The sequence below is a fragment of the Neurospora tetraspora genome, assembly GCF_033439725.1.
Source record: "Neurospora tetraspora strain CBS 560.94 chromosome Unknown B0H65scaffold_2, whole genome shotgun sequence".
Classification (NCBI taxonomy): Eukaryota; Fungi; Ascomycota; class Sordariomycetes; order Sordariales; family Sordariaceae; genus Neurospora; species Neurospora tetraspora.
The window spans coordinates 4,148,844-4,173,419 of record NW_026944384.1 but is presented as its reverse complement, the minus strand read 5'-3'; the positions used below and the strand labels follow the sequence as shown (position 1 = coordinate 4,173,419).

Genomic DNA, 24,576 nt, shown 5'->3' with positions numbered 1-24,576 from the left:
ATTTACCGTGCCGATGTGCCAAGTACGTATAATCCAACAACAGTGCTAATCAATCTGATCCTCATCGCCATGCTGATCAATCGCTCAACTCCATGTTATCCACCTCTTCTTGATCTCCCCTAAACAACCTAGTGCCCCCCGCCGCTCCCCTCCTCCCACCACTCCTAGCAACACCCTTCCCTTTATCCTTCACACCACCCTGTCCCGGCGTCTCCGCAGCCGTCCTTCTCCCCCTTGCCAATTTCATCCTCGCCGCAAACTTCTTCTCCCCCAGCATCTGCTCAAAGCTAGCCAAGTCCCCCGTCATCGCCCCGTCCCCCGCTTCCCCGCCAATACCCGCATCCGCGGTCCCTAGCAGCCCTATATCCCCTGCTTCCGCCGACTCCTCGAGCGCTTTATTCAGCAACTCCGTAGCAATTGGATCCTGCGGGTGTATCGCCAACGCCTCATGCAGCACCCGCACCGCCTCATCCGGCCTTCCTTGATCCAAGTAAATCAATCCTTTGGCGCCAAATATCTGCGCGTCTTTCCCGCCATCGCGAAGCACCTGGTCAAACTCCTCCAGCGCCTCGTCATATTTCCTCAGCCGCCTCAGCGCGTGTCCCAAGTTCGTGCGGGCGCCCAGCCAAGCGTGCGGGTCGCTGTCGGTCTCCTCGGCGATGACGAGCGCCTGGTTGAACATCTTGACGGCCTCCTTCAAGCGGTCCTGGTGGTAGAGCACGATGCCCATCTCGTTGAGCAGCAGCGGGTCCGTCTTGCACAGCGAGTAGGCCGTCTTGAGGAACTCTTCGGCGGCGGTCATGTTGTTCATGGCGTGGTTCTGCATGCCCAAAAAGACCTGCGGCAGGTGCGTGCCCGTGAATAAGCGGGCGGCGGTCGAGTAGGCCGTCACGGCCTGGTCGTGCTCGCCCTCGGCGGCGAAGGTGTGCGCGAAGCCGATCCAGGCCGGACCAAAGTTGGCGTCCATCATGCTTGCCTTGCTGAAGTAGCGGCGCGCGTCGGCTATCTTGCCTGTGGTGAAGTAGTAGACGCCGACGGCGAGCCAGGTGCAGGGTTCGTCGGGGTGGGTGTCGGCTAGCTCGTGGGCGATCAAGAAGAGCACGTTCGTTTTTCGCAGCTCGTACAAGCAGGCGAGATGGATGGGGTAGACGGCGAAATTGTATTTGTCGTCCATCAGGATCGACTCGGTTATCGCAAGCGCGTCCTTAAAGCGGCATTGCGTATAGAGCAGGTCGGCCTTGGCGAGCAGGATATCGGCATTGTTCTCGAGACCGTAGTGTGTTGACAGCGACTCGATGGCTGTGTTGAAAGCTTGTGGGTTGTGGTATTTGGAGAGCTGTGTTTGGTACAGCATCTGCACGTAGTCGGCTGGTTCGTCCTCCATGTCTGGGTCATCGCCCGGAGCACGAATCGAGTTGAAGGCGAGCGACTGCATAAACTCGTCCTCTTCATCGGGCGACATGAGTGAGTTTTTGACCAGTTGGCTGAAGGCCTCGAAACACTGGACATCGATACGCAAAGCGTCCTTGTAGGCTTCCTTGGCTCGGTCAAAGGCATTCTGCTTGGCGTAGCAGAGCCCTCGGAGATAGCACATGGAGGCTTCGTAGCGCCTGTTTGAGATGTCTTCCTCTGGTATATCATCGCCTTGGTCGTGGTGACGCGATGGTGTTTTTGAGTTGGCTCTCGCTGTGGCAGCGCGCAAGCCTCGGGTAGTCTTCCGTTTCGCACTGGTCGCAAATAGGTGTGTCGGGGTGTGTTCACCTAGTATCGCGAGGGCTTCGACAAAGTTGTTTTGTTTTATTAGGCAGTGTGCTGCGAGGTATCGGCAGGATGGATTCGAGGTGAGGAGGTCTTGTTTGACAAGCAGTGCTTGTGCTCGAGTATAGTTTCCGGCTGCAAAGTGGACTTGGGCTAAATAGAAGGCATCGTTATCGTCATCTGGAGCAAACCAACAGTTAGAGATCAGGGCCAGTACCGGAATGGAGATTCATACAATTGCTTACTTGTCATGGCTAGAAGCTTGTCTCCTATGAATATGGCCGACTCATACTGGGCCTTGTTGAGGGCATCCTGGCGCCATTCGCGCAGGAACCTTTCCATATTTGGTTGTGAAGAAGCCATGCTGAGATCCCGGCCTCTTCATCGGCCGGCATGGATTCGTGATGGGCGTCGGGTAGTCGAGTCAAATCCACTGTTTATGCGTTTATGTCGTGCGATGCGATGGATGGCGACAGGAAGAATGCGACAAGTTGCGACGAAATGCCAAAATCAGCGAGGGCTCGGTAAGGTGTATTGCTTGGGCCAAAGTTAAGGGAGGTAGGTAGATGCGCCAAATCCAATTGTCGTCAGGGATGCGATATTAGGTTGGGATAGAAATGTACAATGAGGAAGTCAAAGAAGTCCAAGCAATACAAAGACTCCTTCTCCGTGAATTGGTTGTTGGAAAAGGTGTTTCCCGACGCGATGTCATGCAATGACGAAAGGCGCATCGCGTTGGCGGGCAGCGGGCGCAAGCGGCAGGCAATGGCGGGGAACGCGAGCTCAGGTGAGGGGCTCCACCCACATAACGGCTACACTAACTGTATCTGGAAGTTTGTTGATGTGTAGCGCCAAGCATGGTACCTTCCCCCTTTCTGTCTTCCTTCACACTTGGCGAGGGATTGGATATCACCGGCGGCAACCTGGGAGCATTCGAGCTGTATATTGACACAGTTGTTGATGCAAAAAGAAGTGCGGCGAGAAGGTTGCCGAGGATGAAGCTATGCGGAGATCAGCACTGTTCCCTCCCCCTTTGAGCTTTCCGCATAAGCGCCGAGAGACGCAAAGATGCGCGATGTTGCAATATTATGTCCCTATATGGAGTGATATCGTCTTGGAGATGACTAAGGCCCTGATCGGCTCAAACTTTTCATTGAAAAGTTGTGAGGGTTACAGGGGGTTTTGGTGCCAAGCTCGATTTTTTTTCTGGACTAACTAGTCTGGTCACTAAAAAACTCGAGAAAACTCGAAAAAACTACTCAAACTTGAACCAGGGTATTTAGAGGAGGTACCGACTAATGTAGGCTGTCACACCTTCCTAATTTGTACTGAAATCGACAGATTCTTAGTATTTTTGACCGGTTTTCTTATTAAAATTGACGGAATCTTAGAAGTAGGGGGTACCCTATTTCTAGTAGAAAAATTGTAAATTTTCGTAAGTTTCCGTAAGTTTTCGTAAATTTCCTTACCAAAATATATAATATAAGTAGGCCTACCCTATCGGTAAACGTTATATCAGTTGAGCCGCACTCGAGCCTTATACTCTTAGTTATTAAAATTCTAGTATATTATAACCGCTATATATTCGTATTCGTCGATATCGGTCGTTATATATCTAGGAAGTCGTAACTGAACTGCTTTCGCCTTTATAATAGTAACCGCCATTAATATTATCTTTTATAATAAAGAGAGGAAGGATCTTGAATTTATATATTATAGCCTAAATTATACTGGAAAATTAACAATAATAATTATTATAATTTAATAATATAATTTAAATAATTCTTTCGTATAAATAGACTTACTTTTAATACCCTATTAAAATAATTTTAAGAGAATATTAGTTTGGAAAGTAATCAATATTAAATAGTATATTAAAAGTTAATAGTCTTTCTATATATTTTAGCCTATTATTAAAATTAGCGAACTATTTTATACTATTTTTAAATTAATTAGAGCTTTATATTAAAAACTATAACTAATTTATTATTTGCTTATAAATATTTGTATTTTATATATATTATATTATTAGTAAATAATTATTTAGATCTTATAATCGAGTCAAATCCTAGTTTAAATACTTCTAATAGTTATATCGGTACTATCGATAGTACTTATATTATTGCGTGTATTAAGAAGGAGGATTAAATTCATTAGTACAATCAAAAGGGATAAATAATTTAAAATATATTTACAGTTATTAAATTCGATTATTCTTTTACATACATATTAGTGGGCGTAGAAGAGTGGATTAATAATATTTTATTTTATAATTAAGCGTTTTCGCATTCGTTTCATACCCTTCGTAATTAATATTACATGATAAACGCTAAGTTTAGCGTAAAGTAAAGTATTATAATTCTTTTTATAAATATTAAATATTATTTTCAAAATTAGAAGAATATAAACGTATTATTAAAAGACTCTAAGGAGCTACATAATTTACGTTACTTTCGTATTCGAATTATCGTAGAATATATTTTTAATTATTTAAAAAAAGTAATGGAAAATTGTAAGGGTAGCGCCTTTCGAATATAATTTTAATAATTAGAGACGAATTATATACATAGTAATTGTATTATATAATTTTATATTAAAGTATATAATATAATTCCGTTAATTGAATATAAAAGAAAAGAAGTGGATGAAGTAAGCAAAAGTGAGGGCGCGAAAGGTAATGAGAGGTATTTATTTTAATTACGTTAGATGGCAGTCGTCGATGTTAATATAAAAGAGTTAGTAATTATATTTAAAAAAGAAGAGAGATGCTAAATAATCTGGTATATATAGAGTAGAGTAGAGTATTGAATTGGGGGAGGGGAAGGGAGAGGAGGGGAGGGGAGAGGAGGGGAGATTGTAGATTATCGTGTTTATATAATTATTTGCTAGATTATTAGAAATATTAGATTGTTTTATAAAATTAGAGTTCTCGAATTAAAGCCTAATAAATTTAATAATTTGGTGTAAATCTAGTAGTTTGGTGTAAATCTAGTAGTTTGGTGTAAATCTAGTAATTTGGTATAAATCTAGTAATTTATGTCACGGTGGTGGCAGACCACTACACTAACCAGCCCATGTCCCCGCAAAAGGGTACAAGTAACCGAAGCTGGCAATTCGGTCGCTCAAGTGGTCTTATATAGTTGTAACGACAGATGCATCCCACAAATGCTATCACAATTTAGTGCAAATTTAATAAATTATCAAACTAATTACCCTTCCCCCTACCTCGTCCCTCTACTCTACTCTACTCTACTCTACTCTACTCTATTTTATTTAATTTTTCTAGCAGTTAATATACCCCTCCTTTATTTTCTTATTTAATTTTAATTATATACTAATAAAGAGGAGATAGTTTTCAACATAATTAATATAGTTCATTATTTCCTCCTCCTCTAATTTAAAGAATTTATATTATAGATTTTCGATAGCGAAAATAAATTCGTTAAATTTAACTAATTTAGGAACTTATAATGACGTAATTGCCTTTTCTATTAACGTACTAAATAATTCGATATTACTACCCTTCTTTTTACGACCAATTTTATTAATACCTACGTTAATAAAGGGAATTTCGCCTTTTAATAATAGAATTTAGGTAGGATTAATATCCTTCTTATATTATTATACTTTAGTAAATTTCTTCGCGGGCGGCCGAGTAACTTTTTCAATTTTATTAACGCTCTTATCTTCGTCCCTATTCTCCTCCCTATTATTAAATAAAATTACCTCCTCCCCATTATTATTATTATTATTAAAATTAATATTATTATTTTTAAATAATTTATTTACCTACGATTCTCCCGCTTTTACAATACCCCTACCCGCCGCTTTCGTTTTGAAGAATATTTGGGAATATATTTCGATATTACCGAGCAGGGTCTTTATAAACTAATTAATAATATAATTTTTAATATTCTTCCGCTTCTAAAAGGCTTTCTAATTCTATATAAATATTTTAAGCAATTTAGTAGTAGGGTTAAGTTAGGCGCTAGAAATAGAGAGAGCTTTTTTTAATAATGATATTAGTATTGCTTAATATTGAGTTTCGTTTTAATAATTTTTTGAATCTATATATATTTAATCTATTTCTTTATGTAATATCCCTTTACTTACTCCTATACTTTAGTCAAATTTTTCAGCTATATTAAATTAAAGAATTTATCGTTCTTATATTCGAAGAACTAGATTATTATTATATTAATTATAGTATTAGTCTAGTTAATTCTCTTCTTTAATTTAATTAGCTTAGGTAGTTTTAGTACTTTCGGCATCTTAGGCTTAGGGGGTATTCGCTTCCTCTTTAAAGTAGGAGAGGGTATAGTTTATAACGACTCCCTATTTTATATAATATTTTAGGGCGGTTGGGCATTACTTGGAGAGGCCGTTATAATATCGTTATAAGTTTTAATTAGTTGGCTATTATTGATCTGATATGTTTAGTTAAGTTGGCTATTATTGATTTAATTGTAGTTTGCCAGGTAAATGAATTGATTATCGTCGAAGTCGAAGGTTAGAAAGGCGGGTAGGATATCGTTATTATTGGGCGGTTTAAGAATATTATCGAATAGTTATAAAAGGGGGTTATTAAAATTATTTTATTACTCTTCGCTTTTATTATTTGATAAATAGGATAATAGTAATATATTCTAGCTGCTTAGAGGGATTAGATATTCGTTTTAGGCGTTCATCTTTTCGGATTGGGACGTATTTTGGTTAGTATTTTTTGTGTAAGTCTGAATAGATCTAGGTACTAATTTCGTACGGGGTTTAACCTTATTTTTCAAGTGTTTTTAATAAGGCGGTGTGGAGACCTTGGCTAACTATACTAAAAATGGTTAAGACCAGCCATTACTAAGCTAATGTAGTACTAAAGCGGTACGGTCGTATTGATCCACCCCTTTTACTTGGCTGCAGACGAGAGGAGGTAGCTAAATATTCCTAACTTTTCAATGAAAAGTTTGAGCCGATCAGGGCCTAAGTACCAGCTCTACATTTACTTTGCGATCTGTATGAACTTTCAACTTGACGCCTTGCGTGGCCCCGAAATCTAGATCAGGTGTGACTGCGGTAACGTACCATTCGCGTTCAGCATTGATGAGTGTTCTCTGTTGACATAAGACTCATTAGCCAAAAGCTCTAGCATTCAGTTCAAAGACGTTTCAGGCTGCTGTGCTGTGATCGTCACTGTGGGTGTCTTGCCCAGTGGCAGAGATATCAGGTCAAGAGCTGCTGGAAGAAATTACTTGCAACACAAATCAAGTCCTGGGACGATATACAATCTCTGCTCAAACTTGATCTCTTCAGAATTTGGAACGTCCACAGCAATATCAAGTTCGTGTAGAGCAATATCGGTTCTGCTCATTGCACCTACGGACATTCCTATCACCGAGGTTGAAATAACGATCATGACACTCCTCAAGGGCTGACAAGATGATGTAGACAACAAGCTGAGAACGGTAGCATTGCATGGGGGTATTACTGATTGCACTAAAGAGGATCTTCAAGTGAGCCTTGGCGAAGGCCTCTCAGGTCTATCGTGAATGTCGACGACGAGCAGCTGACGAGGCATCGTGCATCACTACATGAGAGCAGGAGAAGTATAAATGAGGGTATTGTCCACTTTTACAAGGTCCAACTCATCATTACCCTCAGATCAAGACATTCTACCCTTCCTTGGCTGCAACGTCCAGTCTAACCATCCCTCAAATCCACCAAGATGTTTGCTCCCAAGCTCCTCGCCGTCGTCTCCCTCCTTTCTGGAGCCGTCTTCGCCGCTCCCGCTCCCGCTCCCGCCGCTGAGCTCACCGATGCCGACGGCGCGTCCGTTCTTCTCAAGCGTGGCGAGGGAATTCACCTCATGAACTGCGAACCTACCAACGGCGCCACCAATTACATCTCTGCCGTCGTTGTATGCCGTTTCTTTCTTATTTTTCTGATCCAGCGACGTTCTCTACTCGCATCTTCTTTCAGAGATGAAGCCAATGGTACATAGAGAAGAGTAAGGCTGACTTTGATGGTCCAAAAGTACTGTGCCAACGACGGCAACTGCAACAACCTGTCTTACAGCCACTCCTCCTCCAACGTGTGTGTCAAGAGCACCAGCGGCTCTAGCGGCGCTTATCACGTCTGGGAGGGCAGCACGCAGTCGTGCACCTTCTCCAGTGGCGTCACTTTCTCCTGGGCCATTGGAAAAGAAGCTCAGACTTGGCCCGATTATACCTATGTTGGGTGAGTTTTGTGCTTGTACCTTGTATTTTCTTCTCCTGCAAGCCTCGCAGGTAGAAAAGACTTGAATCCGGTCCCAGCAAAATGCGAGTTGCTGATATGGGCACTGGCTGACTTTAATCCTTTACTACAGAACTGGAGTCAACGGCTATAGCACGTTCTCCGGATACAAGGACGACAAGCATTACGGCGTCACTTACAACTCCCACAAATGCCGCAGCATCTATTACTACATCTGAGTGGGTGTGATGGTACATATTCTGGAGGGCGTACGTGGACGAGCGGTAGCGATGTTGTTTGGCTTGGTGTCGTCGGCTTTGACAGAGAGCTGGAAGTTGAGAACGCAAGTTGCATTCATTCACTCGTTTTTTTCTTCCTTTCTCTCATGCAATTAACCTTATGGGCCTCTCGTCTCTCCTTTAGTGTTTCTCATATAATCAATACGACGTCGTCAAACTATACCCAGTCTCTCACTCATGACTAAGTGGAATGGTTATGCCGAATTAGATGACGAGCGGAGACCAGGTCGGCATTCATGATAATACTAGCCCGTGTTAAAAGGAAATTGTACGTACCAACTTATAATCCAAGGATAAGTTAAAGGATGTCCCACGCCAGCAAATATGCCACCAGCATGTTGTACTATAGGGCTGACTAGTGTTCGGGGAGGAAGCAAGCGGCTTCGATCCTCCCCAAGGCGATGAAAAGCCGGATCCTGGGTTCTTGTAATCCGTAGCTATACCTAAGCCGAAACTCCTATGTGGAAACTCATATGACGAAACACCTTTGCTCTTATGAAGATGCAAAGGAAGGTAGCAAGCTAATTCGAGGCGCAGAGGTAAATAGAACCGGTTTCAAAAGAGGTGTCGCAAATAGAGATGGGGAAAAAGGTGCAAATGGAGGTGCAAATGAAGCGACAGGTACTACGCTAACAGAATGGGAGCAAGGAGGTTAGTACTAACATTTTAATGCTGCGTTTTTTCCTTGCGCAAGGGTTCGTGCGATAACAATCAGATAGTGTTTGCGGAGTTCTGTATGGAGCTGCACACCAATTCCACTAACACACTAACCTCCCTTCTTCGGGGCTGAGCTGCTATTAGGTAGTATATGGAGATAGACAGCGCCCTCTTTTGGTTACATCCTCTCAGACATATTCAGCCTCACCACACACACACCTCTACCATAGGAAAGGGCCCTAATTCTCTTTAGCCCAACATCATAAACCACAAAAAGAACGACAATACCCAGTCAGACACTCGGCATCCCGGCGTCTCATAAACATATTACCAGCAAATCCTACTAAACCATGACTACATTCCACCGCTTCCCCCGTTTACCAGCCGAGCTTCGTCTCCGAGTCTGGGAATTGACGGTCGAGCCTCGCACCGTCGATTTCCGCATTAACACTCCTCGAGCAAGTTACACAGCCGTCGAGGGATTCAACGGCAGCCCCGTCAAAGCCCAGGAACTACTCTCCACCACTCCACCACCAGCAACTCTCCAAGCCTGCCAAGAATCCCGCAACCACCTTCAGGGACGAGTATACGGGCAAGTCTTCTGCGCAGTCTGCTTCTGCGACATAGTATCAACCGCCACTTTCCTAACTTTCGCTTCCGCTTCCACTCAAGATCCAAATCCAAATCATAACGAAGCCCCAACAACGAACCAAGCCCCACCCCCCGCCCCAGCCCCGAAACCAGAACCAGAACCATCCCAGACCCATCACCGGTATATCTACATCTCCTTCCCCACAGACACCATCGACATCGGCACCACCTCATTCTCCGACTTCTCCCTCTTCTCGGCCATCTCCCACTACCTCCAGCAGCAGCACCCCTCCCACCCCTCCCTCCCCTCCCTCCCTTCCAGTTCCAGATCCCCCACGCCCCTCGCACAAAAAATCACCCGCCTAAAATTCACCCGCAACTTCAGCGACGAGTACCTCGACAGATGGGAGATCAAACAAGGCCTTACCCGTTTCCCCAACCTGCAGCAGGTGTACTGTGTTTGTGGGGACGGCATCATGGCGTGGTATGGCGCGACGAAGTGGATTGGATTTGAGAATCTGCCTTGTGGGACGGAGGGTGTGTGGTTGATTGACAAAAAGGATAACAAAGAAATCAAGGCGGTGAAGTGGGATGAGGCTTGGAGGGTGTGTCACAATTTTGGAAGTTGGGGTGGGGGGTCTTTGATGATGAATGGAAACGCCACTGTTGATGATGATGAGTGGTGATGTATGATTCAACTATCTGGTTGATGATGGAGAGAGGGACGGGAGAGATGACTGGGCTTGACGAAGTCCACAAACCATAGCGCGCCACCAGGGTTTTAGAAACCGATCCTCGGGATGTTCTTGTAACTGTAAAATATATTTTGAGACGATTTTGGCATGGAACTGATCCAAAGATCAGTTTGAAACGGCAAGACCATCTCCAGGATGGACCCAAATCCCTTTCTTAGACCAAAATATCTTATTTAGGTAAAATGGCCTCCTCTAAAAATGATCTTCAAAGGAATCCCTTGAATAAAATATTTCTATCGGGGATAAATTTAAGGAAAGGACCATTATTGAGGTCATTTTATTAAACAAGAATGTCCCTAATCGTTGATATTTCAGATAAGAATTGATCCATGGATCAGTTTCAATACAAAATCATACACTGGGCTGGAGAATTTTACAGTTACAAGAACATGCCGAGGATCGTTTTCTAAACCCCTGGTGGCGCGCTATGGAAGCTAGTCCTCATATACCCATGTGCGCTGGGGTGCGCCTTCGTTCGACGGGAGCAACGGGCGGCCCAGCACTGGGCTCCTTCCTGCCCACGCGTTGATGCGCGGGGCACTCTCTCAGAAGCTTGCGCGGGAAGTCCCACATCAGTATTCGTATTGATTTGTCTGTCTCTATCACGTCTTAACTCAATAATCAATTTGTTCAAGCTACACGCCTGGCCTGGGAAGGTCCTCCCACAGTCCCATATCCTCATACCCATCCTGCTCACCTCCCCTTCCCACCAATAGTCTTATTAGTCGGATGTCCCAACCCCAAGCAATCCGCAATCTTGAAGAACACATCAGTATTGCTATAAACCCCCCCAAAGTTCCCCGAGCAAGGTCCCTGCGCAAACACCGGCACATCCGTAAGCGAGTGGACGCCCTGGCTCTCAGTCGTAGGCAGCGTGCCATTAACCACAAACCCGCCCGTCCTATCCGTGGGATTAACATAATAATCGTTCGCTTCCATACCAGGCAGCGTCACAGCAGGCGTGCGCGAGCCGTTCTTGCCGACACCGTACTGCTCTCTACGGTCAGGCGCGGCACCGGTGCCGGCGGCGATCACGTAGCGCGGATCCCAGTTGACGGGGAAGTTAGGCCCCGTGTTGTAGCTGATGCCCGGCTGCTCGACCGTGTACTGCGATAGCCCGGATTCATGGTACACGCCGACAGCGGAGCGCTTGTGCCGGTCGTCCTTGTCGTGCTGGGCGGCGAGGTACTTGGTGTCGGCGCCGCCGAAGACGTCGAAGCCGTGGCCGTGGTCGGCGGTGACGACGATGAGGGTGTTGTCGAGCTCGCCGAGGTCTTTGAGTTTTTGGATCGTGGCACGCACGGTGTCGTCCAACTCCAAAAGGTCGCCGAGCGCGCGCTCGTAGTCCAGCACGTGCATCTGCTTGTCGATGGAGGCCGCTTCGGACATGAGGAAGAAGCCGTCTTTGCCGCCGCGCTTGTGCAGGATGTCGATGGCTTTGAGGGTCATTTCTTTCTGGCCCGGGATGTCCTTTGCTGGGCCGGAGGCGCCCGAGGGGTCGTTCTTGAGCTTCAGGGTGTTTTCGGGGAAAATGTTGCGGTCTAGCCAGACGGGGAGGTTGGACTTGCAGAAGATACCGAGCGCCCTTGTGTCGTTCGGGGCAGCGAGCAGGGAGGTCTTGTTGAGGCTGACCGAGTATCCCCTCTTGGCAAACTCGGCGTAGTAGTCCTTGCCCTGGTATGAGGCTGAGCCGGGAAGGAACTGTTCGGCGCCACCACCGAAGTAAACATCCGGACCATCCATCTTTGTCCACGAAGTGTTGGAGAAGCCGTTGAGAGCTTGCTCGATGAGAGCGCCATAGTCGTACCGGGAGCGCGTGTGGGCTGTGAGAGCGGTAGGTGTGGCGTCGGCGATGAAGGCAGTCGTGACAGCGCCCCAGGCAGAACCCTTGAAGTATTGGTGTCAGCAAAAAGAAAGAAAAGACGGCGAAGAACTTGCTAGTGACTTACCCAGATACGCTTGAGAAGCTCGATGACATTCTCGACCTTGGGATCGTCAAAGTTGTCGGGTGAGGAGTCAACATAAACACTACGAGTGTTGTCAGCATAGCTCAAAGCGCGTTTCCTCCAATATGCTTCCTGGACTTACCCCATAGCGTTGACAGTAGTCTTGTGTCCTGTATACAGCGCAGAGGCCGAATTTGCGCTGTCGGTGATGAACGAGTCGATAGAGTGTGTCTGTGAGGCTATTCGTTAGCAAATAACACAATGTGGACTAGGTCCCAATACTAACCATCTGATGACCCAAAGTTGGAAACTTGTCGAGTTGCAAAGTACTCTGGTACTTGCCGTTGATGGACTTGTGGCCGAGCAGCCGAGCAGCAGTAATCATGTTGGTAGTCATACCGTCTCCTGGAAGTTGAAGTCGACTGATCAGCTAGGGTTCAACGTCAAGTAAGTGGCTCCTGGAGGAAACATACCGATAAAGAGAATGACATTCTTCGCCTTCTTCTTGGTCGCAAGAGGCCTCACAACCCAAGTAGCCGTCGTCGTCTTTCCCGAATAATAGTTCAGTGTAACCGTATAGGTACCGGGCTCATACAGCGCAACTCGGCGGTAGATCTTGGAAGCAACATTGACGACCGAAGGGGTTTTGGCATCCTGAGCGAAGAGGTCCTCGAACCAAGAAAACGTCCATTTCTCGAGCGAAGGCTCATCCTTGAGCTGGAAGAAAGAAGCGATGCTCTTGGGCGTCCCGTTGTCCTTGGCAATGGTGACGGTGAACTTCTCGTCCGGAACTCCATCGTTGAAGGCCTCGGATCCGTTCTTGGGGGCATGCACCTCGAAGCGGATGTCGAACTGCTGTCCGGGGAGGAAATCTTGCTGGTCGGGTGGCAGGATGCAACCCAGGGTTGGGCAAGTGCCTAGCCGTTGGAAGGTCTGGCCGGAGACATGGACGACTGAGAGCGAAGTGGCCAGCAGGGCGAGGACGCCGCTTAACCTGCTGGAGACCATGATGCCGACACGAGGCGAGGAGATGAGGGCAAGAACCGGTTGTTGGTGGTGGTTGGAACGCTGGAGAGAACCATGATGGAGGTCGAGACGGCGCCGATGTGCTCATATATACCCCCAACTCTCGGAAACAAAACATTTGCCATTGCCCTCGTAGGAAGGTGCCTGTTCCCATACTGACGTTGTACACACGTGCTTCGATATCCAGCATCGCTTGAGCTCCGGAGATGAACGTCGTCGGACAGGCGGTATCCCAGGCACGTGTCGATCTCTTGACGATCTTTCATTGGTGCTGCCGTGGTGTGGTTCGTTCGGGATGCACCACAACACCACCAGATGTTGTCTGCATGTTGCATCGCAAGCGACCTTGACAGTGCCTGGCTGCTGTTGCATCGGGTTGACGGTTTGGCCTCTGGGAACGAGGGGCAAGAAGCTGAAGAAGAAGGTGATCGTAACCATATCAAGCAAGGTACTAGTAGCGCCGAGCGGTTGGCATCCGGCCGTGCTGCGGGTTGCATCCACCGCAAACCAAAAGCTGGGGATAGTGCCATGTGCGCCTCGAGCGGGAACTCCATAGCTCGGCCGACGATGCGAACGTGGTGAAACTCGGGAAACTGATTGGCGATTGAGCGGCTGGGGGGCTAATGCCCACGGATGCTACCCGGGCGGATACGTATCCCCCATGTCATTCTAAAAGTGACTACCACCCCTACGCTATTGTGTGAAGTTATTCCTGTTGTTGGATAGCTGGATGCCATGTTCGGCCATGTCGTTGACGTCAAGTTCTTGAAGATGTTGGAATGATGTTTGTTCTGTGGTCGTTGAAACCTAGCGCCAGGACAAAGCTTTAGTGGGTGCATATAAGCTTAACGTCTTGGCTAGCTTACAATAACAACCTAAGATCCCTCGTGGCGCAATTGGCTAGCGCGTCAGACTGTTAATCTGGAGGCTGTAAGTTCGATCCTTACCGAGGGAGGTTCCTTTTTCTTCCCAACACCTTTTTCCTTTTGGTTTTTTCCTCTTTGGCTTTCGTCAAAGACAACCAACATCGGCATAAACAATTTGCTTACGGTGTATTTGTTTGCTTGGGACAATATCCTTTGCCTTGTGTTTTCTCTTTTTTCTTTTATATTATGAACTGACTGCATGCCATCTTCACTGTTTGTTTGTTGTCTGTCTTCGCCCACCATCACAATCCTTCAGGAAGCCAATTCACACTGCTGACTCTGAAGACACTGATTTCTCACAAAAGCCTCTGCATACTTGTATACAATCTATGGGGTAAACAAACATACTGTAACCGTCATCTCTTCTCTTCCATCAACCTCCTCCTCTCTGCATGACGAGATTGTTAGGACCCATCACATTCATTGCCGCTTCCACGGCCTTCATTGACCTCAAAATATCCCGAGCTTGCGTCTCATTGAATTCTCCATATCCATAGCACGAAGAGTGAAGCCAAAAATCCCGGTGCTGCGCCAGATCCTTCATCGCAGAGCATATGTTCCACACGTTACCACTCCGAACACCACCGCCAACGATCAACTCAAACCTGTCTTCTTCCTTTCCTTCAGCACCGCTCGTCCAAGTTCACTCAGTGTTTCCAGGTTGTCAGTCGCATTTCCCCATCCCCCGGACGTCAACACCCCCTTGAAGCCGAGCCCTTTGACCTCAGCTACAAGGTCCTCAACCGAGCTCTTTGGTATCTCATTTTCAGGAGGATCATAAATATCAGGGTTCTGCCGAGTTGAGAGCAAGCCGTCAAAGGCGCGGTGCAGAAAACACGGATAAGGATGGACCCATTTTATCAACTTTCTGTTGGCCTCAGCATCCAACACCAGCCCGTTTAAGCGCATGTCAAGGCGTCTCTGCACCCCGAAAACGAACCCGTCGCCGCGTTCCGGGCTGAGGAGACCTCGACCACATGCCTTGAAGCCTTGGATCCAATGGCACATTGCGAGCAGCTCGGTACGGGAGTACTGAAAATCCTGGATTTCTTCCGTTTGGAAGGCGGACTTGTCGTCATGCTTGAAACCGCGGGGCCGGATCATAATGCGTATGATCGGTTGCTGGTCTTCTCTGAGCCTCTCCGACTTTCGTAGGTGAGTAAGGAATCGAACCGTATTTCTCATGTTGGGGGTCAATCCACCGTTTGCTACATTTGAGGAAGTTAGGTAGTCTGACTGAGCCCTCGGCTTTACTCTCTAACTACCGCGTGATGGCCAGAACAGGATGATGAATAGCTTACGATACGAATCAACGGCGTTCAGTTCCAAACGGATCCGTTGATCTTTGGCAGGATTCATCTCTCGGCAAAGGTCCACGAGCTCTCTGCATCCCGTTCGTTCAAAGGAACGAACATCGAATTCTTCTACGTCGGCGGTGAAGATTGGGATTTCGAGCTGGACGGGCATTGTGGTGTCTTTTCTGATAGATTGAACGTGTGGTTTCAAGCAAAAAGTAGCTGAGGTTGTGAAAGTAATGGCTCGACAATGTTGATATAATGAAAAGATGTTAGTTGGTTTGTGGTTTGATGTTCAGTGAAAATGATCGCTCCTCAGCGAGGAGACCAGCAGTAGTTGTAATAAGTGGGGGTATCCGGTGATAACCAATGGGAAAGATCTGGACCAAGAGCTGGGGAAGAATATCGAGAAGTGAGAGAAGAAAGGATAAGAAGAGGGAGACGATGATCTTATATCATAATAAAGTGCATGGTTTGTATTTGGAAGGCGTAACTTGGTGGTGATATTCAGAAACTCACAGTCATCGTAGTTTCTTCAAGTGAAGCTGTCCGCGGGTTCGGTTTACTCTTGCCGTTGTCACTCCGAACGTCCCCGCTTTCAATGACACCTCATCCAACCTTCCTTCCGGCTTCCGCAAGCCGCCTGCCGGTCGCCTTGTACGGCGAAGAATGTTCTTTCCCTGGACTCACAATGTAGAATTATCTGGCATCAGCGACATATCCTGATGACCTCGTCACCACCGCAGGTTGTCACTAGGTACCTTCCTTGAAGTCGGAACCAGGCATGCAACAAAGAAGCACCAAACATTCGGGTCGGCCCGCGTCCCAGGTCCTTTTCCCGGCGTCAGATAAGCGTCTCTAAATATCTTCGACTTCACGCGTTTCACAGAGTAACTCGGCCATTTTTAACCTGATAACCCTCGATTTTAGTTCTTCTCATCATTAATCACCAAGGTACTTCCCAGAGATCTCTTAGGACGTAAGATACCTGTCCCGATCTAGGAAAGCCCTGGCTTGCCTTCGATCCGCATAAGAACACAGTCCTTGCCCTCATCCCCCTCCTTAAGATCGCAGATCCTCCCGAACAACAGACCGTGACTGAAACCATGTTTGTAGAGGATAACATTATGACCGGGACACCGACAGGCAGCCCGGTACGTGTGAATCCTCCACATCTTTTCCTTGTCAATCGTCCTTCCCTTCGTCTCCTAAACAGAAATCAGGGCGAAAAAGTCCGGGATGGACTGGAACAGTAGGTGGTGATGGGTTAACAGGAAAGTGCTGAACATATGGAATGAATAAAAACTTCGTTCGCTATCTATGTCTCTGTTCTTTTTGTCCTTCCAAGAAATCTTGAAGTTTTTCCTTTATTTTTTTGTTGTTTTCCATTTTACGCCCTTTTTTTTCTTGATTTTTTAGCAGGATTTTTGTCAACTAATTATGTTTTTGTCTTTGTGCTGCTTAGAGCAGCCATCCATTCCTTCTCTTTAGGGTATATTTGTGAGGCCTGCCCATAAGGCCTCCTCCTTCCGCGTTTCTCCTCGAATGCTCGCTTAAGTGCTCTGTGTTTTTGAGAGCCGACATGACTAGAGATGCAATGCTGAAGCATAAAACGCTGGAGTACCGAGAAGAAGAATGGAAGGCTGTAAAAGGTAAATATGCTGGATATCGATGCTCGCGGGGTGGATCGTGTATGTACACCCCCAAGTGACTGAATAGAACGAAAACGCTGCTGAAAGGACTGAGCCGAACCGAAAAAAAAGCGCCGCGGAACTTTTTGAACGCCCGAACGCCTTGCTAAATGCTGTTTCGAATAATAGTATGCCGTCCTTGTGCTTGCTGATGATGATGAAAATCTCGCTAGCTGAAAGACCGGAGAGATGAATGCGACCTGAAGACCGAAATGAAGACCGAAATAAAGACCGAAATAAAGACCGAAATAAAGAAAACGCACTACCTGTTAAAGCCAAAGTGGTAGAGCAAGTAATATTTCTGTTAAGGAGACACGGTAGGATGTGTCTGGAGTCATAGCCATAAGCCATGGTCCTTTGTGAGAGGTTAGCCTAGTTTAGGCGCGATTCATGGACTTCTGAGGGCCACGACTGCTGTAAACAGGCGACTGCTCGCCATCCCCGTTCGGAATACTGCTGTTTTGGTAACTGTTGTCATTGCTAGAACCATTGTACTCGTTGTTGTAAGTCTCGCCCTTGTGAGCCGAACGGGTGGCGTTGCTCGAAAGAGTTCGGGTAGCGAAGGACTCATCATCGGTGCGGTTCTGAGGAAGTCCAGTGGGGCTTGAGTCATAGCCTTGGTTGTAGCTCTGGACACCATTGTTGTGTCCTTGGGGGCTTGAGTCGTAGCCTTGGTTGTAGCTCTGGACGCCATTGTTGTGTCCTTGGGGGCTGGAGTCGTAGCCTTGGTTGTAGCTCTGGACGCCATTGTTGTGTCCTTGGGGGCTGGAGTCGTAGCCTTGGTTGTAGCTCTGGACGCCATTGTTGTATCCCTGGCCGTAAGCCGGGCCATAGCTAGACGTGTAGTTCTGGGGGTAGCCATTGCTGTATCCGAGACCCTGAACGTAGCTCGGGTGGTAGTTGTAGCCGCTCTGGAAGCCGTAACCGTTGTTAACAGAGCCCTGATAGGCTTGTGGCAAAGGATGTTGTTTAGCTGGGGAGCTGTTCAGGAGGTCCTGAACACTCATGCCAGCACTCGCAGCTTGCCTCTCGATTGCCGAATGATGGCGCATGGCCTGAGGCATCTGCATAGGCGGACTCGAGTTTACCTCAGAGTATTGTCCTGGGATACCAGGGCTATCGTGGCCGTAGGGCGAAGCAGTATGAAGACCCGCGAGAGAAGGAAGCTCCTCATCATCCATGGGCGCCATGGGCATTGTGGGAGCGGTCGACATTCCGCTGGGGCCAAGAGGCATCCTATTGGGCTTAGGATGACGAAGGTGGCCGGCGTATCCTATGTAGCTGGGAGTGCTTGCCTGGCTGCCAAGGCTCGCATAACCATCGCTGTTGTTGTAACCGGGAACGAATGGGGACATCGACGAGGGAGAAGCCTCTTGATGGTCGGTGTTTTTGGCCCTCTGTGTGGCCAAGCTTCGAGTGCGAACTGGTGTCATGGGGATATGGGGTCCGGCGTTGCCCAAAGGCTCAGGGGTTTGCGGCTCTTCGTCAATGCCGTTATTGTCGCTGTCGCCCTGGCCGTTGCCCTGGTCGTTGGCCTCACCGTTGCCCTCGCCGTTGCCCTGGCCGTTACCGGCTTTATCTGCTTCCTCTGTAGACAGAACAATTTGTGTTAGTGTTTTGTTCAACGAGGAGAGAAGCATAGGTAAAGGAGCATGATTGTGTACATACTCTGCGCAAGATATCGTCGCACCAGTAGTTCGGCGTGAGGAGAAAACTTCTCCTTCTCAGCATTCTGAAAGTAATGCTCAACTGGTTCTGGTCAGCTCATGAAGGGCCTTGAGACAGCGAAATGAAGACTCACAAAGACACAGCTCAGTGTAGGCTCGTCGCTGCTCTTTGAACTCTCTGGCCATGCGACGTTGCATCCAGGCAGCGCAGTCCTTCCAGGACATTTCGCGCCTTTGTCTATCTGCTCCAACTCTCTTGGGCGACCTCGGGACGACTTCCTTCCAGAAGACGAGCTCCTCTTGTCGCGCCCACTGTTTTCCACCCATTGTGTCGAATCTAGGAGGGACAGGTCCCTAATGGCGGCTGGAAGACGGTGGGTTTGTGATGTGCGGCAAGGTGGCTAAAACAAGAAAGCGAACCCGTGGTAGGGCAAAGAACGACGGACGATTGTCGGCGGCGACGTGCTTCTATGATAAGTTCTGAAGAAGTCAGCTCTGGAAAAGGAGGGTGCTGAAGGGGGACTAGTAGGAAGAAGGAAAACAGAGGTAGAGAAGAGGACGACATACCTCTGTTGCTCGAGGTGGTCGTAAGGGAGATGATCAGCTCTGATGGAAAAGTACTCTGAGGGACGAAGGGAGAGGAGAAAAGGAGACGGCAGCCCCTCCTCTCTTATAGGGAGTTCTGGCAGCGACCCTCGAAAACCCAGAGTGAAAATTGTCTGAAAAGTGGTCCAGTGAAGGAAGAGCTAAGCGGTGGAACACCGAGACCTGAAATAGTGGTATTGTCAGGGCCCTTATTCAAGACAGGCGTGACACACCCAATCTTCTCGTCAACATCAGACGACAGAAATTTGTCCCGACTGTTGGATCCGATCGGATGCCTGCCCCCAGTCTCGTTACTCGCACTCGTCCGCTCTGCACGCGACCGGATCACTCAATGGCGTGGAAAACGATGAAGGTCAAGATCGTATGACAGCGTATACCTCTGGATCAAGGTCCTACCAAAGCTGATCCACAAGTGATTCTCTGTGGCTGCCCTCAAATTTCGAATTGGGCCACCTTTTGGGTTATGGAAGGAGATCCAGAAGTTGTGCGACTGCCTTGCGCCAACCTTATCAGTTGCGAAATTGACGTCTTTGAGAACGGGTTTCAAGGCAGCGAATGACGACGAGGAGTTGGGACGACAAACAGTTTGGAGGTTTGGCGAGAGGACGTTGTGGGTCGACAATGGCCTTCAACTATGGGTGACGAGATAGGTGAACATGGCCACCGACGGCGTTCCTGGCACCTGCCAAACTGTCCCAACAACGAGGACCGCCCAGACCGGCCGGCAAACCTGTGGCCTCCAGATACTATTCACCAACTGCCCACTGGGCCCGAGTGTGAAATGATGAGTACCCTGCTGTCGATGCCTGTAGGCAGCAAACGTACTGGCCAAGGTCGCCGTTCCAAGATCGAATTATTCCAACGCACACAAACACTACAGAACACTCCTCGACCGTTCTCGAGGTCCTGAGAAGCATCTGGAGCAACCTTCATCACATTAGCAACCTCCTATAGGGATTACTCTGAAGTGCCCCGTTTTCTTGCTAACCACTAGGTTTGTTTTGACTCTTTCATAAATCCATTGTCCCCGTCGTCGGTTCTGGTGCACGTACAAGGTATCCGACATTCACCTGAAAAGAAAACAGAAAAATGGGGTGCGACGACGTAGGTGAACCGGTTGGTGAAGAGATACGGCGCCAGATGACGTGCTGTTTGCCGAGCAGCAAACAGGCTTGCTTAATTTGTTCACACACTCGATATTACCGGGAATTGATTCTCCATGGAGTCTGTCCGGTGTGTCCAACGATGGTGTCTTCGCTAGCATATCCGTTGATAGCGTTCTCCAAGGCTTTTCAACGGAACAACATATCACACCGATGACCAGCCGACTAAGCCAGATGACGCTGTCGCTAACAGCTGCGACGTTTCCTTTCACGTTACTCGAAGATGCCCAGAATTGCAAAGTCTGACGGATAAGACAGGTCCGCCAGCCGAGGAAAAAGCCGAAGCATGAATGTTTCCTGCTGAGCCTGGAACAAGCATCAAGCCAGACAAAAAGCGCACGACGAGGACATTAGACATGGCAAGAAAATATCGGGAAAATGGTATGACCACATTGAAGAAGGAATGATGGCAGAAGGAACAACAAAACAAGAGGAGGAACACATTCAGAGGAAAAGAGAACCCACCTCAGCTACCGAGAATATCCAGGAAACGCACATTGCTACACGGTATCTTCCTTTCCGGGAGAAGCACAAATGCAGTTACTCAAAGGGGCTCACTGGCTCAGGAGCAGCATAACCACGGGATACGAGGAAGGGCGCAACACTTCTCTCAACTCTCGACCACTGTCACGTACCAGTCAGCACAAAACGTCAACTTATCGCGCAGCTATGTTGCAGGCTGCTACTCACGATGCTCTTCTGCTGGTGGGGGACAACTCCATCCTTCACCCAAATGCCATAGCTTCCCATCATATTGGCAAGCATCATGTCGGTGGCCAGACGGTCTCCCACAACAGCGATCTGGTGAGGACTTGTGACGCCGGTTTCCGGGTGAGCACGGAAGTAGGACATGATCTCGTCTCCGCAGCCTGGCTTCTTCACACCATGGGGGAGGACGGTGATGCCGGTAGCCTTTTCAACAGCGGATGCCATCTTGCCGTCCTTGTCCCAGCTTTGGGCTCCGGCAGTGTTGGAGACGATTAGAAGACGGCGTCCCGGGTATGCTGCCCGTAGAGCCTCCATGCGTTCCTTGGCTGGATTAGTCAAGGTGTTCCTGAATGGAATTGAACGAGAAAACAGCCAACCTTGTAATCTTCATACACTTCATTATGATCAGGATAGGCAAAGCAGTCATCCTTGTCGAGCACGACAGCTTTTATGTCGACCTTCTTATCGCCATTGCCGGAGAAAGCCTTGTTAAGAGGGATGGGCAGGTCATTAAACGTTGGGACTGTCGCGTGGGGCAGACATAATGAAGGCTTAGCAATAAGCTTGAAAATGTTTAATGAGGCAGACAAGTTGAGATTGAGTTTTGACATGTTGGCTGTGTTAGTCCTCTTAGAGTTTGTTTGGTTGAAGTGATAAGAGGTTGTTGATGCAAGGAAGCCAGGTAATGCCCACCTATAACCCTGCCGTACGCTAAGCAGCAGTTGACAGGGGCTTGGGTCGCTCCTGTCAGCGAACCCTGAATGGAACTACCCGCAGGTACGTCCTAGCAGGTACCTGCCGTCTCCTAGCGTCATCCCGGGCGTACAGCTTAACGCGTCTCAATTTAGCGAGCGCGTCTTGACTTCACAACCTGGAAGAAAGTTTCCCGAGACTCAGGTAGAGGTACAAACATGCCATAGTACAACCTGAACAACGAAAACCAGAGCCAATAACACAGAAGATATGCCTCCTCGTCGGAAATCAACAGACCAACACGAATTAGTCGAACGTCCTTCTCGGAAGCGGCCACTCCCTGCCGACCCCTACGAAGTTCCAGATGAGGATGATGCAATTCCCTCCGCAAAGCGTCAACGGCGACAATCACAGGATGGAGGCACACCTTCGAAACGAAACGCTACCCCACGGAAACATGTCGATTTCCTCCAGCGCGACCTAGTCCCCGTGCCAGAAGAGCCCGAGTCACCCACCGAGCAGACACCTAGCAAGAAAAGGATAGGGCGACCACCGAAGGCCGCAACAGGAGGAACACCAAGTGGCAAGCCGAGCACGCCATCTGCCCTGCGAAAGAAACAGGTCGACGAGACACCGGTCAAACTTCGAGGACTTAATGGCGTCGACACACCCAGCAGGCGAGGAATCGCCGACCGATCGGCTAGGCGGAAGAGTGCCAGGGCTCTAATCGATCGGGTGCTGGAGGGCGCTGTGAGCGACGACGAGGACGAGGAGCAACAAATCGCACGAGAGATCTACGAGTCGAGCGATGAAGAAGAAGACGAAAACGCCCAACAAGAAAACCTCGCCGACCAAGAGGCCGAGTTAGCAGCAACCACTCCATCCAAAACAGGGAGGGGGAGAGGACGAGGAGGCAGAACCCCTGGCTCAACAACACGACGAAAGAAATCACCCACACCACCACGAGACCTTCCCCCCCACGAGCAGTACTTCTACCAGAACAAGCCCGGATCGAACAAGACCTCCAACAACACGCTCTCCTCCCTCGACCTTCTCACACACGAAGAGTACTTCTCCCTCCTCCGCGAAGACGCCCAGAAAGACCCGCACGAAGAACAGATCCAAGCCCTCCAGTCGCACCACGCCGCCTCCTTCCCCCAATGGGCCTTTGAGCTCTCCCAAGGCTTCAGCGTCTGCCTCTACGGCTACGGATCCAAGCGTCGACTCCTCCACCAATTCGCCGAGTACCTCTTCTCCTCCTCCTCCTCTTCTTCAGAAACCAACACAAAAAACAATAAAATAATCATGATAAACGGCCACATCCGCACCCTCACCATCCGCGAGATCCTCACCACCATCTCGGCCGCCATCGACCCCACCTTCCGCCTACCCTCGGGTAACCCGCTCGCCATGATCCAGAACCTCTTCACCCTCTTGTCATCATCAGCCCCAAAAACAAAAATAACCCTCCTCCTAACCTCCCTCGACTCCCCCCTCTGTCCCACCCTTCGCAAACCCCAAACACAATCCCTCCTCGCCCACTTATCTTCTCACCCATCCATCTCTCTCGCCTGCACCGTCGACACCCCCGACTTCCGTCTGCTCTGGGACTCCAGCTTACGCTCCTCGTTCAACTTTGCATTTCACGATTGCACCACGTTTGCTCCCCACAGCAAAGAACTGGACGTCGTGGACGAGGTGCACGAACTCCTCGGCCGAATGGGCAAGAGAGCGGGAGGCAAAGAGGGAGTGGCGTTTGTGTTGCGGAGTTTACCCGAGAACGCGAGGAAGTTGTTTGGGTTGATTGTGGGGGAGGTTTTGGTTGCTTTTGAGGATGGGCAGAGTGGTGGTGGAGGGGAGTTTGTTGGTGGGGGTGGAGGAGAAGGGCCGGGGGTAGAGTATAGGATGCTTTATAACAAGGCCGTGGAGGAGTTTATTTGCAGTTCGGAGATGGCATTTAGGACGCTGCTAAAGGAGTATGTTGTTCTTCTTCCTCCCTCTGCTGTGATTTATTTGATGGGATTCCTTTGGAGAGGGACAAAAAAGCTAACTGATTTGGCATCACAGATTCCACGATCATCAAATCATTACGAGTCATAAGGACTCGATAGGGACGGAATATTTGAGCTTACCTTTTAGGAAAGAGGAGCTTGAGTCCATCCTGGAGGAGTTGATGTCGTAGTCATTGTTCACGACCATATGTCATGATAACATACAAGGTTTTGGATCGATACGAAGGGAACACACATAAGACTAGACTTGAGTCCTTACACCGGGCAGGGCTATCACCACATGTGTTTGACTGGAAGCCTACACGTCATAGGCTAATATATCCAAAGTCATGGAATGCTCACCACATTAGATATCACTTACTGATTATGTCAAGTTCTCATGATACTCAATTACCGAGAAGACCTGCTACGTTTCAGCACACAACATAACATCACTTTACCTGTCACCAAAGCACAAAAGACACCAAAGTTATAACAAGGTTGAAATGTTTTTGATTGGATTCCTCAGTTCAGACAATTCCGTCTCGCGCGCCACGGATGCCAAGGAGACAAAAACAA

At 48.2% G+C, this 24,576-nt stretch overlaps 8 protein-coding genes and 1 non-coding gene across 9 annotated transcripts; 4 read left to right on the top strand and 5 right to left on the bottom strand.

The window, feature by feature from the left end:
* Nucleotides 1-76: 76 nt before the first annotated feature.
* Nucleotides 77-2,297, bottom strand: B0H65DRAFT_568553 (putative CDC16 protein; the record flags this gene model as incomplete). The annotated part of the gene is made up of 2 exons (XM_062830397.1): nt 2,004-2,297; nt 77-1,938 (listed from the first exon to the last, which is right to left on the bottom strand). The coding sequence occupies exons 1-2, from the start codon at nt 2,119-2,121 to the stop codon at nt 77-79; spliced, it is 1,980 nt and encodes a 659-aa protein (XP_062684713.1). The 5' UTR covers nt 2,122-2,297.
* A 5,177-nt stretch (nt 2,298-7,474) lies between these two features.
* On the top strand, nt 7,475-8,222 carry B0H65DRAFT_546460 (uncharacterized protein; the record flags this gene model as incomplete). Its single annotated transcript, XM_062829446.1, has 3 exons — nt 7,475-7,666; nt 7,784-7,986; nt 8,117-8,222. 3 exons carry the CDS (start codon nt 7,475-7,477, stop codon nt 8,220-8,222), a joined length of 501 nt encoding a protein of 166 aa, XP_062684712.1.
* A 913-nt stretch (nt 8,223-9,135) lies between these two features.
* On the top strand, nt 9,136-10,496 carry B0H65DRAFT_457799 (uncharacterized protein). The gene has a single exon (XM_062826372.1). The coding sequence runs from the start codon at nt 9,290-9,292 to the stop codon at nt 10,214-10,216; it is 927 nt and encodes a 308-aa protein (XP_062684711.1). The 5' UTR covers nt 9,136-9,289; the 3' UTR covers nt 10,217-10,496.
* A 482-nt stretch (nt 10,497-10,978) lies between these two features.
* B0H65DRAFT_506829 (alkaline phosphatase) lies at nt 10,979-13,239 on the bottom strand (the record flags this gene model as incomplete). The annotated part of the gene is made up of 5 exons (XM_062828095.1): nt 10,979-12,172; nt 12,235-12,313; nt 12,374-12,462; nt 12,518-12,636; nt 12,705-13,239. 5 exons carry the CDS (start codon nt 13,237-13,239, stop codon nt 10,979-10,981), a joined length of 2,016 nt encoding a protein of 671 aa, XP_062684710.1.
* An 899-nt stretch (nt 13,240-14,138) lies between these two features.
* B0H65DRAFT_t125 lies at nt 14,139-14,212 on the top strand. The gene has a single exon. It is a non-coding gene; the product is annotated as a tRNA-Asn (tRNA).
* Nucleotides 14,213-14,556: 344 nt separating this feature from the next.
* B0H65DRAFT_556232 (copper homeostasis CutC domain-containing protein) lies at nt 14,557-16,023 on the bottom strand (the record flags this gene model as incomplete). Its single annotated transcript, XM_062830048.1, is given in 3 exon segments — nt 14,557-14,799; nt 14,814-15,440; nt 15,561-16,023. The coding sequence occupies 3 exon segments, from the start codon at nt 15,648-15,650 to the stop codon at nt 14,557-14,559; spliced, it is 960 nt and encodes a 319-aa protein (XP_062684709.1). The 5' UTR covers nt 15,651-16,023.
* Nucleotides 16,024-17,546: 1,523 nt separating this feature from the next.
* B0H65DRAFT_556231 (uncharacterized protein) lies at nt 17,547-19,593 on the bottom strand (the record flags this gene model as incomplete). Its single annotated transcript, XM_062830047.1, has 4 exons — nt 19,404-19,593; nt 18,971-19,316; nt 18,838-18,918; nt 17,547-18,757 (listed from the first exon to the last, which is right to left on the bottom strand). Exons 2-4 carry the CDS (start codon nt 19,161-19,163, stop codon nt 17,547-17,549), a joined length of 1,485 nt encoding a protein of 494 aa, XP_062684708.1. The 5' UTR covers nt 19,164-19,316; nt 19,404-19,593.
* A 1,511-nt stretch (nt 19,594-21,104) lies between these two features.
* Nucleotides 21,105-22,007, bottom strand: B0H65DRAFT_117221 (mitochondrial PGP phosphatase). The gene is made up of 3 exons (XM_062820672.1): nt 21,691-22,007; nt 21,296-21,634; nt 21,105-21,229 (listed from the first exon to the last, which is right to left on the bottom strand). The coding sequence occupies exons 1-3, from the start codon at nt 21,922-21,924 to the stop codon at nt 21,146-21,148; spliced, it is 657 nt and encodes a 218-aa protein (XP_062684707.1). The 5' UTR covers nt 21,925-22,007; the 3' UTR covers nt 21,105-21,145.
* Nucleotides 22,008-22,173: 166 nt separating this feature from the next.
* Nucleotides 22,174-24,414, top strand: B0H65DRAFT_519670 (origin recognition complex subunit 2-domain-containing protein). Its single transcript, XM_062828721.1, has 2 exons — nt 22,174-23,982; nt 24,074-24,414. Exons 1-2 carry the CDS (start codon nt 22,277-22,279, stop codon nt 24,186-24,188), a joined length of 1,821 nt encoding a protein of 606 aa, XP_062684706.1. The 5' UTR covers nt 22,174-22,276; the 3' UTR covers nt 24,189-24,414.
* Nucleotides 24,415-24,576: the final 162 nt, after the last annotated feature.